This window comes from Malus domestica, chromosome 15 (genome assembly GCF_042453785.1).
Source record: "Malus domestica chromosome 15, GDT2T_hap1".
Lineage (NCBI taxonomy): Eukaryota > Viridiplantae > Streptophyta > Magnoliopsida > Rosales > Rosaceae > Malus > Malus domestica.
In genome coordinates this window covers 44,967,039-44,984,515 of record NC_091675.1, presented here as the reverse complement: position 1 = coordinate 44,984,515, position 17,477 = coordinate 44,967,039, and the positions used below count along the sequence as shown (strand labels likewise).

Sequence of the window (17,477 nt, the reverse complement as noted above, 5' to 3'; positions counted from 1 at the left end):
GAATTCAGGAATAAATATGATTCTTGATCTCTTCGCATGAGTTAAAATTTAAAATTCATATGTGTCTTTGTATTCATTGAATATAATTAACATTACACTAAACTTGATGTTAAATATGACTTTATAATTTTTGCTTTCTTTAATTATAATTTTTTTGAATACCTAAGACATTATCTACACTAAGGGATGGGGAAATAACTAAGCCTGACAATGGGCTAGCCATAATAATTTGCTATGAATCTGTCTTTGACGAGAATCAAATTTAAGATCTCTCACTTACAAGTGAAGAATAATACCATTAGACTGTAGTATTAAGTGACTCTTTAATTATAAAATTTTAAATTAGGTAGAAAATCCCTCATCGACAAATAGATAAAGGCATATATTTGCAAGGCCCGATCAATAGGTCAAGTCACACACTGATTTTAGCATGCATATGATTATTTAAAATGTGAAGGAAAAAAACTTAACTAAATTACACTATAGTGTGTTACACATGCAAGTACTAATGATGTCCAAACACCAAATTGCCAAAATATATTGTACTATTACTGCAATTTTAAACAGTCTCTAAAACTCTTCGTAAGTGACTTCAAGTAGAAGGTAAAATAAAAGTTAAGTAAAAAAAGACAAAAAAAAAAAAAAAAAAAGCAATTCCGAAGATCAATTTGCATTAAAAATAAACAAATGAAATAAAAATTTACCAAAAAATATAAAATAAAATAATTAAAGTGCTGGCGTGGATTTTCCATTTATGCAAACTACAACTTACTCTCACAAGTCACAGGCCACAGGTCACTAGACTCCACAACCCTCTATCTCTCTTAAGCATTGCAATAACCAACGGTCCAGATTCGCTCCTCAGTTTCTGGCTCTTCTTTATCTTCCCCACCTTCACTTCCCCACCTCCCCCCCCCCCTCCTCCTCCTCCTCTCTGTCTCTCCGTCTTGCTTCTCTCTGTGCGTTGCTAGAAATCTCAGCAGAGAAGAGAAAAATGTCGTTGGGGAAGAGACCAAGGCTTCCGATGAAGAGGACCACAAGCATGTCAGAAATCACCTTTGATCCGAACACCATCAGTACTGAGGCACCTCACTCTCAACCGTCCGATCCCAACAACCCTTATCAGCCTCTGGCCTTATGGGGCGGTGGTGGTAGTGGTGGAGGTGATGGTGGTGGGCTTGATGGGTTGGATCAACGGCTCATGATGAAGTTTCCCTCACCATCATCAGCATCGCCAAGAAACCACAGAAAAAATTCTGCTGATTTTGGAGAAACTGCCCACTTCTTGAAGGCTTGTGGTCTCTGTAAACGCCGCCTTATTCCCGGCCGCGATATTTACATGTACAGGTATTCTTCTTCTTCAATAGAATTTACTAATTATTGTTCAACTGATATTTCGACATATTTTGTTTGCGGTATTAATTCTTTAAATTTACCGTGATTGGTCTAGTAATATTTCTTGTTCAATTTCTAGCATGATAGTCATGTGACTGGTTTTATGAGAGACTTTTTTGTACCTAACAGGTTTTCCTCTTTGCTCTTAGAAAGAAAATAGTTTAGATAATGCTTTAATTAATTATGAAGATCCTCTAAATATTTTTTGGACAAATTTAGGGTTATGTCAACTGTATGCCAGACAAGGTTCGTGCATGGTTGACATGAATTTGTTTTCACTTTTCTGTCAAATTAATTATTCTTCATGAACATTTCTTACTTCTTGTATTTTTTTTTTACCATTTTTAGTACTAATACTTCCCAGATTGTTTTTTTTTCTTGATTTTCCGGGATATGTAGTGAATATGCCAAAATTAGGAAACCCTATTAATTATATGTGACTATATATATATATATATATATTTTTTTTTTGTGCATGACACGAATCTATTTTCAATTAATTCACTAATTCTTTTTGCCTATAATTTGATTTTCCAGAGGTGACACAGCTTTCTGCAGTCTAGAGTGCCGGCAGCAACAGATAAACCTTGATGAGAGGAAAGACAAGTGTTCTTCCACCGCCGGACACCAAGTCTCTGCCAAAGGTGAAACCGTGTCTGCCTTGTAGGGTTGTCGACCCGAACACAGAACGATCTTTGCGAGCTTTGCTCATATGAATATATAAGTATGGGGAGGGTTGGGTTTGATTAGGTACGTTGCATGAAAAATAGGGAAAGATTTTGAAGCTCTGGAGTGGATTAATATATGTGGATTACTCAAGCAAATTAACTTCAAGTGTGTACTTCATCTTCATGGTTTGCTCCCTCTTGTTTTCATTTAGGTGGTACTGGAAGTAAACTGAAAATCTACAGGGTTAATTTAATCTTCCTTATATTATATATCTCTTTTTTTATTTACTGGGTTTTCACTTTCGTGGCGTATATATTATGTTATATGTGAATATATGTGAGTGGTGCCAAAGCCAATTAGTGAGAGAATCGATGCATATATGGGCTGGTTGAAGGCTGAGTTGGATGGTAATTTTCTTTCTTGGTCACGAGTAGAATGGTATTGGATTCCAATAGATTCTCTTTATATTGGAACTTTTGTTAGAGTAGCCCCTCGCTTTTCTAGTTCTTTTTAAGTTTTTTAACTTTTATTTGTAAAAGAGTGATAATTACATTAAATTTAACTATTCTATAAGAAAGAGAATTCAAATTTAGATGCAGAGAATAAATCATATTGTTCTGCTCCCTCAAATTTTCAATTAATTCACTGAATAAAAAAAGAAAGAGTTTTTATTATAAATAATCCTTTAAATGGACTTAACTCGTTATTTTAGTTACTTATTTTAAAAACGATTAATTTTATTCCTAAAATTGACCTACACGTCAATTTAGTCCCTACTGTTCAAATCTATTAACATAGAGCCCACAAAATAATGTTATGTGGAGGATAAAAAATCATTCTGCATTTAATTTAAAAGACAACAAGAAATAAAATAAAAAATAAATAAAATCGGAATTTAGAAACAACCACTCCGCAAAGTCCTAGCCTTCCTTCGGACGACGACTCCATCAAAATCGCCCCAATCTCCCGCCTCCAAGCTCCTCTCCATGGTCAAGCAGACTTCGAACAAACCCAACTTCGCCGTCCCACAAGCACTCCAATCGCCTCGCCGCCGAGTTCTTGGGGTTTCGGCAAACAACAATGCCAAGGTTCACCATTCCCGCTGCAGTTTCCCCTACATTTTCCTCCTCTCTACCTTCTATTTCCTAAACCCTAACCTTAATTGCAGAACCCATGTCTTCTTGCTCGCCCAAACGCCTAAACAACAGCAGCCCGCAACCCCAACTTCAATTCCAAAATTGCCCTCCTCGGCCACGCCGCTCAAGCAGGCGGTGTATAACAGAGCTCTTGGATCTCTCTATGAATTCGTCAACATGCTAAAATCAGACTTAATGGCTATCGTAATTATCCTTGGCGAATATTTTCAACGGATACACTGGCTTTCACTACAGAATGCAATTCACAGAGAGATGCAACGAGTTCTATTATACACAGTTCTATGGTATAACTTAACTAAACTAAATCACGACGTCTGTTCTATTATCCACAGTTGAATCGTTGGATATGAATTGTTCAAATCTGTTAGTATATGATCTTACTAACAGCAATAATCCAATTAATAGTTTGAATTTTCATGCAAAAATGACCTTGTCACCACTAACATATAGATGTAGGGTCATATATGATATTAAGGTCGAGTTTGGGGTATTTTTATTTAGGTCCCAAAATTTGAGTTGTTATTAGATTTAGTCCAGTTTCATATTTTTCTACTTTAATTAAATTTCTTGACTTATACATCTTTATTCAAAATTTTATTTGAATGCTTAAATGTAAATATATAACTAATTTTCTAGAAAATAGTTAAAAGAAAATTTGTATCTCATCATATATAATATCTACACCATAGCTAGGTTGATAAAATACATTTAATCTGTATTGGTAGTAGAATATACGAAAATAATCTACCTATCATCCATAAAATGGTTCAAAGAAATTTCATATTCATACATTTATAAATCTATACCAGTATATATACCATCCATAAAATAATTTACCTATAACATAGATTGGTCAATACAATTAATCTGTAATGGAGGAATAAGAAAAAATTGAGATATAAACTAGAAGCACGAAGAAAGAGAAACAATATTTAATTCTTATATTTAATTATAAAATTAATTAAAAGAAAATAATCTAAATAAGGGATAACATTGATCACGATTTAATAAAACATAAATAAAAATGAAAGAGCGATATCGAGGTCAAGCTATATAAAGTCGAACATCCCTTATAACTATAGTAAACGGCCTACTTATAGCCCTATTTTTTTTGCCAAAAAATAAATTGATGTAGATAATCAGTGAGTGGGACTTACCCTAACAAAGTAAACTAAATTTAATAATGCTTTACAAAATTAAACTCATATCAAGTTTACCCTTGTATTTATTTGTAAAGAGAATTGGGTGGAGTTAGGGTAAAATATGATCAACATAATATTGATATTTAAGAAGATTCTTTTGCATGACATAGGAGTCCATGATTAGTGCTTATATATGAAGGGAGGAATCTGTGGCCGAGTCAGCTTTGCATATGGAATGGTCCCACTTTACACATTACAAGTGAATTAACAAATCGAAAGAGAGATTCATTTCGAAATTAGTTGGAGACTTTTGTAAGGTGCCCCTTCTGCCTTCTGCTCACTGATTTGATGTGAACTCGAGGAGAGACCCAAGCCAAGGTGGGACCACCCTGTAAATACAGGTGTCCCCACATCTTTTGTCTCGTGGGCCCTAACCATCGGCTCCACATGATTTCTGATCTAACATCACCCATGTGAGCTGAGAGATCCAAACCCTTGCTACACTGCTTTTTATCGTGACATCTTAGGTTTTGCGACTGAATCAAGAGAAATTTACTTACCACGAAATATCATTGCAATAATATCTTAAACTAATAGCACGTCGGAAAGACATATTATTCTTGAATTAAATGAATGGGGAATTACAATGATGTGTTGATGTGAACTACTACCCGCAACATAGTTTTCCATGGGGCCATGCACAGCTGTTTTTGTTCTCCAACTCCCTTCGTTTTTTTGTTTAATGGAAGGTGGATTATATGAATATCAGTAGTTTTGGCAATTTCAGCTGCAACAAGAGGGCAACTCTCGGTTGGCAGGTACTAGGGTTTAATGTTGATGTAAGAAAAAGTAAACTCATGTAAGGGCATTTGTCAAGTTCTAGTGAAAAGTGATTTTAAAAAATAAATTAAGCACCTCCGATAAGAAAATAACACAATTTGAATATCTCAATTAACTTGTCTCTCAAGTTCTAAACTATTTATATGGAAGTATACAATTTCCATGGTAAAAGGGCAATGGTCTGGTTCAGGGACAAATGCATACCCATATCCGCCCGCGGGGCGGGGGGGGGGGGTGGTTGGGTAAAATAATGAGAGAGGTATTTAAGGGAAGGGATTCCCACAATTTTTTTTTTTTAAATGGATATTAGTTGTTCACCCCACCCCACATCGAATTTCAATCATCCAAATTGTAGGGGGGGGGGTGGCGGTGGCGGTGGTTGGGTAAAATAATGAGAGAGGTATTTAAGGAAAGGGATCCCCACAAATTTTTTTTTTTAAATGGACATTAGTTGTGCGCCCCAACCCACATCTAATTTCAATCATTCAAATTGTCTATTTTTCAAGTTAGACCTCATAGAGATCATCCTTAATTATTAGCCAAATCAAAACATTTGAGACATCTAATTGAGTTCAAAGAAACAGACAAACTTTTCTTTTTTTTGGTAAAATAAGGGGGTGGATCACCCCAAAAAAACTAGCTCAAAGAGTTATTACAGATATTCGAGTCCTAGTGACTCCCATCATATTATCAAATAATCGAGATCCAATCCAATCAGAATGATTCTAAAAAATAATGTTACCCAAGATCCATATTATAGCTCCAATTGGCAATGTCATCTACCACCATGTTCTTCTCCCAATAAACATGCACTAACTCACATTCGGCTACGCATGTCTTGCATTGATCAATGATGTTGGTAAGAGGATGAAAGCTGAATTTTTAGATTGCACTGATCAATGATGTTGACAAATATTTTGTTCTATAAGAAACAGTGAAATTTCATCGTGATAATTAAGTAAGCAAATGATTTCAGATTAAATTGATTTTTTTCAAGGATGATTTATGAATCGAGACTTACAAAATACTGAAATAGACGGTTCAAATCGTTGAAATTCGACGTGGATTGGACCCTACAACTAGTCCTAATTTTTACCCAAAAATGGGGTTCCCTTCGGATAAAACGCCTGTGTTAATGGGTATCCATTTCATCAATAAAATAACTTATTTTTTCATATTTAATAAAGAAACGTTTTAATCACATCATGTCAAGCAACATAAAAAAAACTATGATTAGAAATAAAATACTATCAAATTAAGAATCTAACCATAGTTTACATCCAAAATTAAAAACTAGCTATCATTAGAGAAAAACATGACTTTTTTCTTCTTCTTTTTTGGTGGAAAAGGACTAAAAATATTTATATATAATACATATACAGTTAGTAAACGTATAGGACGGCCTGAATTCATGGACAATTATCGATACAGTATCCCATTCTCATAATCGTATCCATAATCGCTCGGAAAGTTTCAGTTCCCCCATATCTGTTCCATACCCAAATAAGCATATCCAAACATTCCTCAAACATATCTGCGGAAACGGTATTAGAGGTAAAATTGACATCTTACACACAGGAGGAGAACTTTTTCTCCCCCTGTTATGAATAAAAGAACTAGAATTATTTATATAATTATAATTAATACATGTCTATTTCATACGCACAGTGCTTTTGCCACAACAACTTCAGATGATTGTTTTTCCAAACTATAATTAAATTTGAGCTCTGGAGCTCGAACTGTCAGCAGATTCACAAACTACTGCTGGAAAGAAAACATGTATTCAAACATATCTATATATACACATAGTAATTAAATGAATACATATTTGATACAAATGAGCCTGGTATATTCAAAAGTGAAGCCAAGATCAAACCCCCATTTGCAAAACGATCTATAACTAGCTTTACTTTTGTGATTGGGATACTTTGGATGCGATCCCTAATTCTTAGCATTCTTTGATTAAAACCTTAATAGTATTCAAAGTTTGATCAAGGTCCCTTGACTTTGTACACCTCATTATATTACTATTAATATTTTTATTTTTATAGTTTTGACATTAATTGTTTGATATTTTATGAGATTTAAAATCCTATAAATTTAAAATCTCTCATTATAATACTATTAGAAACGGTTACAATAAAAAAATTCAAACATTTTGATTGAATAAATGGATAAAAACTATGTAAAAATAAGAAATAATAAATGACAAAAGAATGTATCCATAGTGTTAAAAAAAATTGGTACATTTCACATAACAATGTGGTACATTAATAAAGAAGAATGGGTACATTATAAATAAATTAGGGTACAGATAAAAGATTAAAAATTATGAGTAAAAATGAATTTTTAAAAATATAGGCGCTAAAAGAAATTAATACATGGGTACAAAATAAAACTAAAAAAAATACTACAAATTAAAAACAAAATGTTGCAAATTAAAAGTGGGTACAAACTAAAAATATAAATATATGATACAAAGTTTAGGCATAAAACATAAATATAACATATGTAATTTTTCTATCATTGATTAAATATACAATGTCATGTGACGGTATACACATGGGTACAAACACCAATAAAACTTCAAAAAATATGGGCACAAAAAGAAACTAATATATGGGTGCAAATTAAAAATGAAAAGAAAATTGATACAAGTTAAAAAATATTTCAAATTAAAAATAGGTACAAACTAAAAATAAAAATATATGATAAAAAAATTTAGCCATAAATATAAATATACTAATTGTAACATTTTTAACACTAGAGGAATATATTTAAAAATAAAAATATTTTATTATTCAAATAATTAATGATGTTATTAATACCCAAGGACCTTGATCAAAAATTCAAAATGAATAGGATTTTAATCAATGGAGTAACAAAAAGAAGGATGTGAACCTAATTTTTGTGATTTCTGTTGAAAATTAGAACCTATTGTAGACATCGAAATTTCGGTAAATAAATGTTGACCGATAAATCAAAGTGTCAACGCTCATGTATTACATAAATTTTACACGTAGTGTGTGACTCAACGAAAATTGAAATGAGTTGGAAAAGTCATCAAATAGGACACGTGTCAACACCTGGCAGAAACGACTTATTTCATCTGGGATATTATATTCAAAATTAGGCCTTGGAAAATTCTATAAATACAAGCCCATTTCATTCATTTGGGGAGAGGGACCAAAATCATTAGGCAAAATTCTTGAAGCTCTGAAACTCTGAAACTCTCAAGCATCCAGGTTCCCGAAGAATCAAGAAAGCGTTCTTCGTTCTTCGTTCATCGTTCTTCCAAGATCAAGCCCCGACGGCCCCTTGGATCAACAATCATCCACCTTCAAGATCAAGCCCCGACGGCCCCTTGAAGAACTTCCACCAAATTCAAGATCAAGCCCCGACGGCCCTTGAAGAAAGTGTTCTTCGTTCTTTGTTCTTCGTTCATCATTCTTCCAAGATCAAGCCCCGACGGCCCCTTGGATCAACAACATCAACAAAGCCACACGTCCAACCGTTCTTCAAGATCAAGCCCAAAAGCCCTTGGAGATCCGTTCATCACTGTTCTTCAAAGATCAAGCCCAAAAGCCCATTTGAAGATCCGCTCAAATCCACCTTCAAGATCAAGTCCACGGCCCTTGAAGAACATTCATCCTTAGATCAAGCCCAACGGCCCTTTGGATCAATCGCACATCCACAAATACACACCTTACGGAGATTGAATCAGAGGATCAAATTTAAGAGAGATTGTAACCCAAAATCATCAAACACAAATATTTGTTTATGCACGTTGTTCTTGTCTTTTTCGTTTCAGGAATTTTCCGTGTTCACAAATTGGCACGCCCAGTGGGACCATCTCTACCTCTCATCTCTTTCTCCGTTCAAGAAATTCGAGCACACTTCCAAAATTAATGGCATCAAGGAAGGCTCAAACTGTTCCCGCAACCGGCGCAAAAAACAAGAGCGTCATCTTCGCAAGTGGTGTCACTTTGGGCATCACGACTCGAAGCATGGCAAAAGCTAGTTTTGCCGCCTCTTTCACCTCTACATCAACTCTACCAAGGGAACAAGAGCACCCAAGGCACGAGCCTTTGATCACCTTAGCCTCACTAAGGGCACCAAGAGGGGAAAGCCCAAGGAAATACTCCGAATCCATGCTCTCCGATGCCGATTCAAGCGACAGTTCAGCCATGCAAGTCATGACCATTGGAGCAACTTCAATCGATGAGCAGCTGGCTCAAATGAATGAAGCAATCGCAAGGCTAACCCGAACTGTGGAAGAAAAAGACTTGCAAATTGCAGCACTAGTCAACCGACTGGAGGCGCAGGACGGCGATAAACCCGACCCAGAGGATGATCCACTAAAGGGAGGAGCTGGCGAAAAAGATGAGCCTCCGGTGGAGAGAATCGATGGGAAGCCGGAGCCAGACCAAGCAGCGGCACTCATGGGATCTCTTTCTATCCAGCAGCTACAGGAGATGATCACCAACACCATCAAGGCACAATACGAGGGGAGCTCAAATACCTCCGGGTTGTACTCCAAGGCGTATTCAAAGAAGATTGATGCCTTAAGGATGTCGAAGGGTTATCAACCGCCAAAGTTCATGCAATTCGATGGAAAGGGAAACCCGAAACAGCACGTTGCCCACTTTGTTGAAACTTGCAACAACGCAGGGATCGAAGGGGATTACCTCGCCAAGCAGTTTGTGCGCTCGCTGAAAGGAAACGCCTTTGAGTGGTACACATACCTAGAGCCTGAGTCCATCAACAGCTGGGAGCAATTAGAGCAGGAATTCCTCAACCGCTTCTACAGCACTCGTCGCACTGTGAGCATGCTAGAGCTAACGAGCACAAAGCAGTGGAAGGATGAGCCAGTCATTGACTACATCAACAGATGGCGCACTCTAAGCCTCGACTGTAAAGACAGGCTCTCGGAAACCTCTTCAATCGAGATGTGCATCCAAGGCATGCAATGGGGTTTGCAATACATCCTTCAAGGCATTAAACCACGGACCTTCGAGGAATTGGCCACTCGCGCCCATGACATGGAGTTGAGCATCGCCCGTCATGGGAAGAAAGAATCGATCGCCGACTACAAGGACAACAAAGTTTTTGGGACAAAGGTGGAAAAGGCTGCATGGAAACCCACCAAGGAAGCAATGACGGTCAACACAGCTCCCGTTAAAATCCCTACACGAGGCAAGGCGATTCAAACCGAAGCTTTTCGTGATCAAGAGATGCGTAGACGCATTTTGAAGGAGCTTGAAGAGAAGACTTATCCATTCCCCGACTCTGATGTGGTTACCATGCTGGGTGACCTGTTGGACAAGAAGGTGATCAGTTTGCCTGAGTGCAGACAGCCGGAAGAGATGAATCGTACCGATAGTCCAAGATACTGTAAATTCCACCGTTTCATCAGTCATCCAACTGAAAAGTGCTTCGTACTGAAAGATCTCATCCTGAAGCTAGCACAACAAGGGAAAATCGAGCTTGACCTCGAAGACACGGTTGCGGCACACACTACTACTATTATGTTTGGATCACTTAATCATGTGCCTCTCCGAAGCATGCATGACCATTCCCGTCAATGTTCAAGTCAAAAGACACCTCATACACAACCATCACCGGGGGCAAGCAACCAAGATGCAGCTACTGGTGATAAGAAAGGGTGGACATCGACGACCCACAAAGAAACAAGGAAGCCAAGACCACAAGCCACAAGGCCAAAAGAGGAGCCTAAACCCGCCCCTCGAACTTCAGTCTTAGAAAGGCTGAATTATTCAAAACCTAGAATTTCGGCACTTGATCGCATCAGTGGTCGAGACCAAACTTCCGTCTTCAAAAGGCTTAAAACGCCAACGCCGCAAAGATCTGTCTTTGAAAGGTTATCAAAAACCAAGAAACAAAGCAGCACAGCTAGATCTCCTCCGCAACGGTCGGCTTTGGATAGACTTGAAGAAACTAAGAAGCCTGCTAGAAATAGGAAGACAACGCCAAAGGGAGAGAAGCTCAACAGTCTAGCAGGAAAAAACGATATTCAAAGCTTGATTCCTTCAAAGATGAAGCGCCAAGCAACTTTGGAAGTCGACACAAAAGCACCACTGAAGGTAAGGAGGCGCACCATCACCTACACTGGCCAATCTTCACGTCAACAAACCCAAGAGGACCGCACTGAAGAGGAGGCCCAAGAAGACGAAGAAGACGAAATCCTGGAAGAAGACGTCACTTCCGGCTCTGTCAACTCAAAATCTTCACCTCAATCGTTGGGGGCATGCTCCAAAAACATGCCAGTCAAGCCGAGTGAAGTTGAAGGATGGACTTATGTCACTCCGAAGAAATTGCACAAGAAGCATATGTCTTCTCCACAAGCTCACCAATGGGAAAGGGGGCAAAACAGCTCATGTTCACCTCCAGAACAATGTGAAAGTGTTGGAGATAATGAAACTTTGACACGAAGATCATCCATCCCCATCACGATGCGTGACATCTTCCCAGAAGACTTCTTCAACTACTCAGTCAAGGCTCCTTGCTATGAAGATTGCGAGGAACGACTCTCTCAGATCGCTTGACGAACCAAAGCTCCTGGTCTGCACGAGCATAAAAGGCAACACAAAAGCTCATTGTCTGTAAGAGCCTAAACTGCAAGACACAGAGCTCCTCGCCTGCATGAGCCTAAACTGCATGGCACAACGCTCCTGGTCTGCACAAGCATAAAAGGCGACAACCAAAGCTCCTTATTTGTAAGAGCCTAAACTGCAAGACACAAAGCTCATCGCCTGCACAAGCCTAAACTGCATGGCATAACGCTCTTTGTCTGCACGAGCATAAAAGGCGACACCAATGCTCCTAGTCTGCACGAGCATAAAAAGCAACACCAACGCTCCTTATCCGCATAAGCATAAAAGGCGACACCAATGCTCTTTGTTCGCACGAGCCTAAAACTGTACGAACCAAAGCTTCTTGTCCGCACGAGCCTAAACTGTAGGACACAAGGCTCCTTGCCTGCACGAGCTGAAACTGCAACACGGCACCAAACACTCCTGGTTTGCACGAGTTTAAAAGGCGACACAACATACTCCTTGCCTGTACGAGTTGAAACTACAAACGGCACCAAAAGAAAATGTATTTGAACTACGTTACGACTTGATCTCTTCTTTGGAGGGGTACGTAGGCAGCTCGAGCATTCAATTTCAAGTTCAGTCATATCAAAATAAAAATAAATGTTTTATTAAAGAAAGTCAATTTTATTACAAAAATAAATAAATAAATACATATGTTATTATGTATTTACAAAACAAAAAAAAAACAAAAAAAAAGAAAAAATATATGTATGAGTGTCTCGGCCCAGCAGCATCAAAAGGCTCAAGCCACAAGCCACAAGCCACAAGCCCAATTTGCGGTCAAGTCCAATGCCTACTCAGACTTCAGCTACAAATCAAGCTTCCTTCATTTCACAGGCCCAGCCTGATCACCAAGCAGCAGCAAGCCCATCCTCACTTGTGTCTCGGCCCAGTAGCAGAAAGTTCAAGTCACAAGCCCAAGTCACTCATGCCTTTCACTTCTCTTGCAACCCCTTTAGCCAAAATACTACAAGCGGCTCCCAGAGCCCAATCTCTCTGCAAGTCAAAGCCCAGGCCTCTCTCCAATTTACTGGCCCAGAAGCCCAGAGACCGGCTGATGCCATAGGCCACGCAAGAGGCCCATTCTGCTTCTTCTTTGTCGATGGGATCGTGTTGATGACCCTTAACGCGCCGAATTCGTCAAGGTTCTCAAATCTCTCTGTATTCTCAAATCTCTCTGTATTCTCAAAGCAAAAGCCAGCTTCGATGGCTATAGATCTAGTTGGCTTCTCCAAGATGGACGATCGGACTGCCGTGCAAGAAGCTGCCTCCGCCGGCCTGCAAAGCATGCAGCACCTCATCCGCACCCTATCCAATCAAACCCCGTCCCACACTCCACTCGATTGCCGGGAAATCAGCGACTTCACCGTCACCAAGTTCAAGCACCTAATCTCCGTCTTGAACCGGACCGGTCATGCCCGGTTCCGTCGCGGATCGGCCAAACCAGCTTCAGATTCGGTCCATCCGAAACCTCAGACGACTGTGATTGCTTTTCAAACCCCAAAATCGGACAAGGACTACTCCACTACTGTGTCCCCTCCGGTCTCCACTACGTCGTCGTTTTTTTTTCCTCAAACACAATCGGAGACGGCAGCGTTTCCAACTGTAAAACCTTCTCATCGATTTTTGTGCCTACGCCTCCGGCTTTCTCCGCTGTTAATCGCCCTCTGCACCAGGTAGATGTAGCTCTCTCTGTCCTCTCTCAAGCATTTATTCAAACACCTGCTGGGCGTTCTAGATTGGTACTATTCCTGCTGCTGCTTCTTTTATGATTCCAATAGATTGTGGTTATAGTATTGATGGTGATGTGACTGAGTGAGAGAGAGAGAGAGAGGGAGAGCATAATCTGAGTTGAAGAGCCCTCGCCATTCCTAAGACGATGTCGTATGGCAAATGAAGACGATCTTCACAACAGAGAGAGAGGTTGGATCCCAAATCCAATCCGAAAAGGAACTCCTTTTTCAAAAAAGGGAAGAGAGAGAGAGAAAGAGCTATGACAGTGGTTGAGAATGCAAGGGTGAAGCTTGGGAAGAGCGTGGGGTCGAACTCGGCGAATCGGAACCCGGAGACTTCGACGACACCCCAGAACGGTGGTGCTGTTACCGCACCCAACGATCAGGATCTGTCCGTGATGGTCACCCCTCCCCCCCAACGGCAACATCAGGTGGCGGCGGCTCAGTGGGGGAGCTTTGAACACGTGGCGAATCATCACCATCAGCGGCAGAGATCTAACGGCGGAGATTTTCAGATGAGTAATGGGGATCATCATCACGACGTAGACCGGGACATGAGGGAGCTCTTCTCGAAGCTCAACCCCATGGCGGAGGAGTTCATGCCGCCGTCACTAGCTAACGGACATGGACTCAATGCTGGGTTTGTTAACATGGCACTAATGATGCAGAACAGGAACAGAAATGGACAAGCTAATGGCTTTCCTGGTCGACAGAAAAATCAGAGAATGAGCGATAGGTTTTGCAGCGGTGGCGGCCAGTACAAGTTCTACTCTGTCAAGCCCACTTCTACAAAGACTTAGAGATCATCGCTATGAACAAGCTCAAGAAAATGACGCTGAGAGTGATCACGAAGTGGCTGTCAGAGGAATGGCGTGCATGATGTCGGTATGGGCTCGGTAGGAATTGACAAGGTGAAGTTTGTTGGCTGTGCTATGTGCCTGTGCTCAGTAGCGGTGCTCTGTGGCTGTGCTCGATCAGTGGCGGTGCTTGGTGGCAGTGCAACGGATGCGCAATGGCTGTGCTCAGTGGCAGTACAACGGGTGTGCAGCGGCTGTGTTCGGTGGTTGGGCTCAGTGGCTATGCTCTGGGTTCTAGCTGGATCCGACGTCAAGATCACCTCCACCTCCTCCGTCTCTTGCCTCGCAGCTGCCAACAACTTCAAAGACCGCTGTCAAACGACTAGCCGGCCGATAAGCTCTTCCTCAAACTCGAGCTCCGCTCCCTGTAAATTCCTCTACCCACCACCCAAATTTATACAGAAAAAATATATTTAAAAAAAAAAAGGATGGTGGAGCAAAGTGGTGCTGGCACTGCGTGAAAAAAAAGGGGTGCATCAGGCACCATGTGCAAAGAAAAAAAAATTAAAAAAATTAAAAAATATATAATAATTGTAAAGGTTTTGGGTGCTCCACTTACCGTGTTTTGATTGTTTTAAAGCCAAGCTGGAAAGAAGGAGAAATAATATAAAAAAAAATTGGTGGAGTCTTGGTGCCTCTGGCACCATGTGAAAAAAAAATAAAAAAAATAAAAAAAATAAAAAATAAAAAAAAAGAATGGTGGATCAGTCCACGTGAAAAATTAATATGTATGTATGTATGTGTGCATAATATATGTATGTTTTCAGCAAAAAAAAAAAAAAAAAAAAAAACAAATGCATGGAGAGAAATAAAGTCCGTTTTTTATTTATTCTGGAAATTTTACATAAATTTGCATTATACATACTTAAAAAAAAAAAAAAAAAAAAAAGACAAATCAAATTTACAGGAGGGGATTTTCAAGGTTGATCAGATGGCGCCTCAGTACTTGGCGGAGCCCCAGATCGAAGAGGCACCAGAGGGTGATTATTCAGAGCCTCAGTACTAGGCAGAACCCCAGGAGGAGGAGGCACCGAAGGTTGATCATTTGAGGCTTCATTACGCTGTACAGCCCTAGAAGACGAAGGCAAATGCTGCTGGAACAAACCCACAAACCTCTGATGATCAAGTAAAATCTGACCATCAGATTCCTGCATCTGGTCAATCTTCCTCTTCATGTTTGTGGCATAGTTATGTGCAAGCCTGTGCATCTGTTTATTCTCATGCTTGAGCCCTCTAATCTCCTGTTTGAGACTCATCACTTCAGCCGCCAATGATTCAACTTGACGGGTCCGAGCAAATAGGCGTTGGACCATATTAGACACAGAACCTGCACACTGCACACTGAGAGCCAGGGAATCCTTAACAGCTAACTCATCAGACCGTTTGGAAAGTAGTCTGTTATCTTTGGGAGTGACAAGGTTCCGGGCCACCACCGCAGCGGTCATATCATTCTTCATCATTGAATCCCCGACGGTAAGAGGACCAGTAGGGGATATGAAAGATGGGCGCCATATGTTGTCTGGAGAAGGCGGGATTGCCTCTTCACCAAGGTTCAAGTCAAAACGACGGTCGGAGGGGCCAGACATTTTCAGAGGTGTTAAAGAAAGAAGAGGTCGGACAAGTCAAGATGGTAGAAGTGCAAGAGGGGAGTTTCTACAAGCAAAAAATTCAAGTGTGCTTTGAAACGAACTACGTGCCTTTATAAAAATCAGCACTTGACGGAATTTCAGAGATCGAAGAGGCAAGCTCAGAATTCGAAGACGCCAATTCAAAAAACGAAGAGGCAAGCTCAGAAATCGGAGAGGCATTTTGCTTTTCCAGACGCGTCAGCACCCATCACACGCAAACTCAGCTTTACGGAAATCACGAGTAATTTGTCGAAGCGCCGATCCCAGATATCGAAGAAGCGCCAGTCTTTTTCAGCCTCGTCAACACCTGTCATATGCACACTCAGCTTGGCGGAAATTACGGACAATTTGTCGAAGATTTCTGATAAAGAAGAAAGCACGTGAAGCCATACTGATCAATCACTCAATGGTTGCCGACACGAGTGAAAGAATAGTACCTCTACAGGTATTAAAAAAAAAAAAAACTTCTTATAACTGTTTACCTTCACCCTCCATAGCAAGGCAAACAGACAGAACCTTTCTTCATCTCCGAGAATGCCTTCCCAACGAAGCCTCTCTAGTCACTCAGTGTTCCTTATTCCTTGGGGTACCTCTGCAAACAAATGACACCAAAGCAAAAGTATCTCATATCACCAGGGTAAAAAGCAAGAGTATCTCATATCATGCGTTCTCCCTGTCCTTTCCTTTGTCCTTGTTCTTACCTGCAAAGACAAGGATAAAGAAAGCAATATGCCGGAACCTCCACTCAAACTCGGGTAAGAAACCGACTGCTTGGAACCCTTCCCTGATTGCCTACCTAGCACTGCTCTCGAGTACTCGTCTTCCATTGCTGCTGTACTTTTAAAGAAGCTGCCACATCTACCTGGAGAACAGATAAGGCAAGTGAAAATGATACCTTGCAGCATGTGGAGACAAGGTGCAGAAGGAACAAGCAGAGAAAAATGCGGTCTGCACAGTTAACTCAGCAGAAGGAGTCCGAACTGAGGAACTCGAGAAGCTGCCACATATGCCTGAAGAAACAAGCAGAGAATAATGCAGCATGCACAGTCAACTCAGCAGAAAGAGTCTAAGATGAAGAACTCGAGAAGATGCCGCATCTACCTGAGGAACAGATAAAGGAAATGAAAATGATACCTTGAAGCATATGGAGACAAGTGCAACAAAGCACGTGCTGAGTCATCCGCTACTTCTTCAAAATCAAAAGTATCTCATATCATTAGGGTTGCAATCACTTTGGACGGTGAACTCGTTTTGACCCTCAAATTCTTGGGTCGACTTATTAGGCGTTGTGGGCTGCACGTGCCGATTCACCACCCTTGAATCAAATCCTTAAAGATCAAGTCACCAACCAGAAGAATAGCCCATCAATCTTGAAGATCATACCGTTGACCAAACTGCTCAGGTGTGAATTAGAAAGATTGAACAAAGCAACAAGTCGT

General features: G+C 40.1%; 2 protein-coding genes across 2 annotated transcripts; both read left to right on the top strand.

Annotated features, from left to right (window-relative positions):
- The first annotated feature begins 732 nt into the window (after positions 1–732).
- LOC114821644 (FCS-Like Zinc finger 6-like) lies at positions 733–2,347 on the top strand. Its single transcript, XM_029094614.2, has 2 exons — positions 733–1,347; positions 1,933–2,347. The coding sequence occupies exons 1-2, from the start codon at positions 995–997 to the stop codon at positions 2,060–2,062; spliced, it is 483 nt and encodes a 160-aa protein (XP_028950447.1). The 5' UTR covers positions 733–994; the 3' UTR covers positions 2,063–2,347.
- Positions 2,348–13,813: 11,466 nt separating this feature from the next.
- LOC114821408 (polyadenylate-binding protein-interacting protein 11-like) lies at positions 13,814–14,353 on the top strand. Its single transcript, XM_029093497.1, has one exon. The coding sequence runs from the start codon at positions 13,814–13,816 to the stop codon at positions 14,351–14,353; it is 540 nt and encodes a 179-aa protein (XP_028949330.1).
- The last annotated feature ends 3,124 nt before the right edge of the window (positions 14,354–17,477 follow it).

What these genes read in the sequence shown, in the direction of transcription:
- LOC114821644 (XM_029094614.2), top strand. Translation starts at nt 995, where the DNA reads ATGTCGTTGGGGAAGAGACCAAGGCTTCCGATGAAGAGGACCACAAGC. An exon ending in CGCGATATTTACATGTACAG is followed by an intron (nt 1,348 to 1,932) that starts GTATTCTTCTTC and finishes TTGATTTTCCAG; the next exon opens with AGGTGACACAGCTTTCTGCA.
- LOC114821408 (XM_029093497.1), top strand. Translation starts at nt 13,814, where the DNA reads ATGACAGTGGTTGAGAATGCAAGGGTGAAGCTTGGGAAGAGCGTGGGG.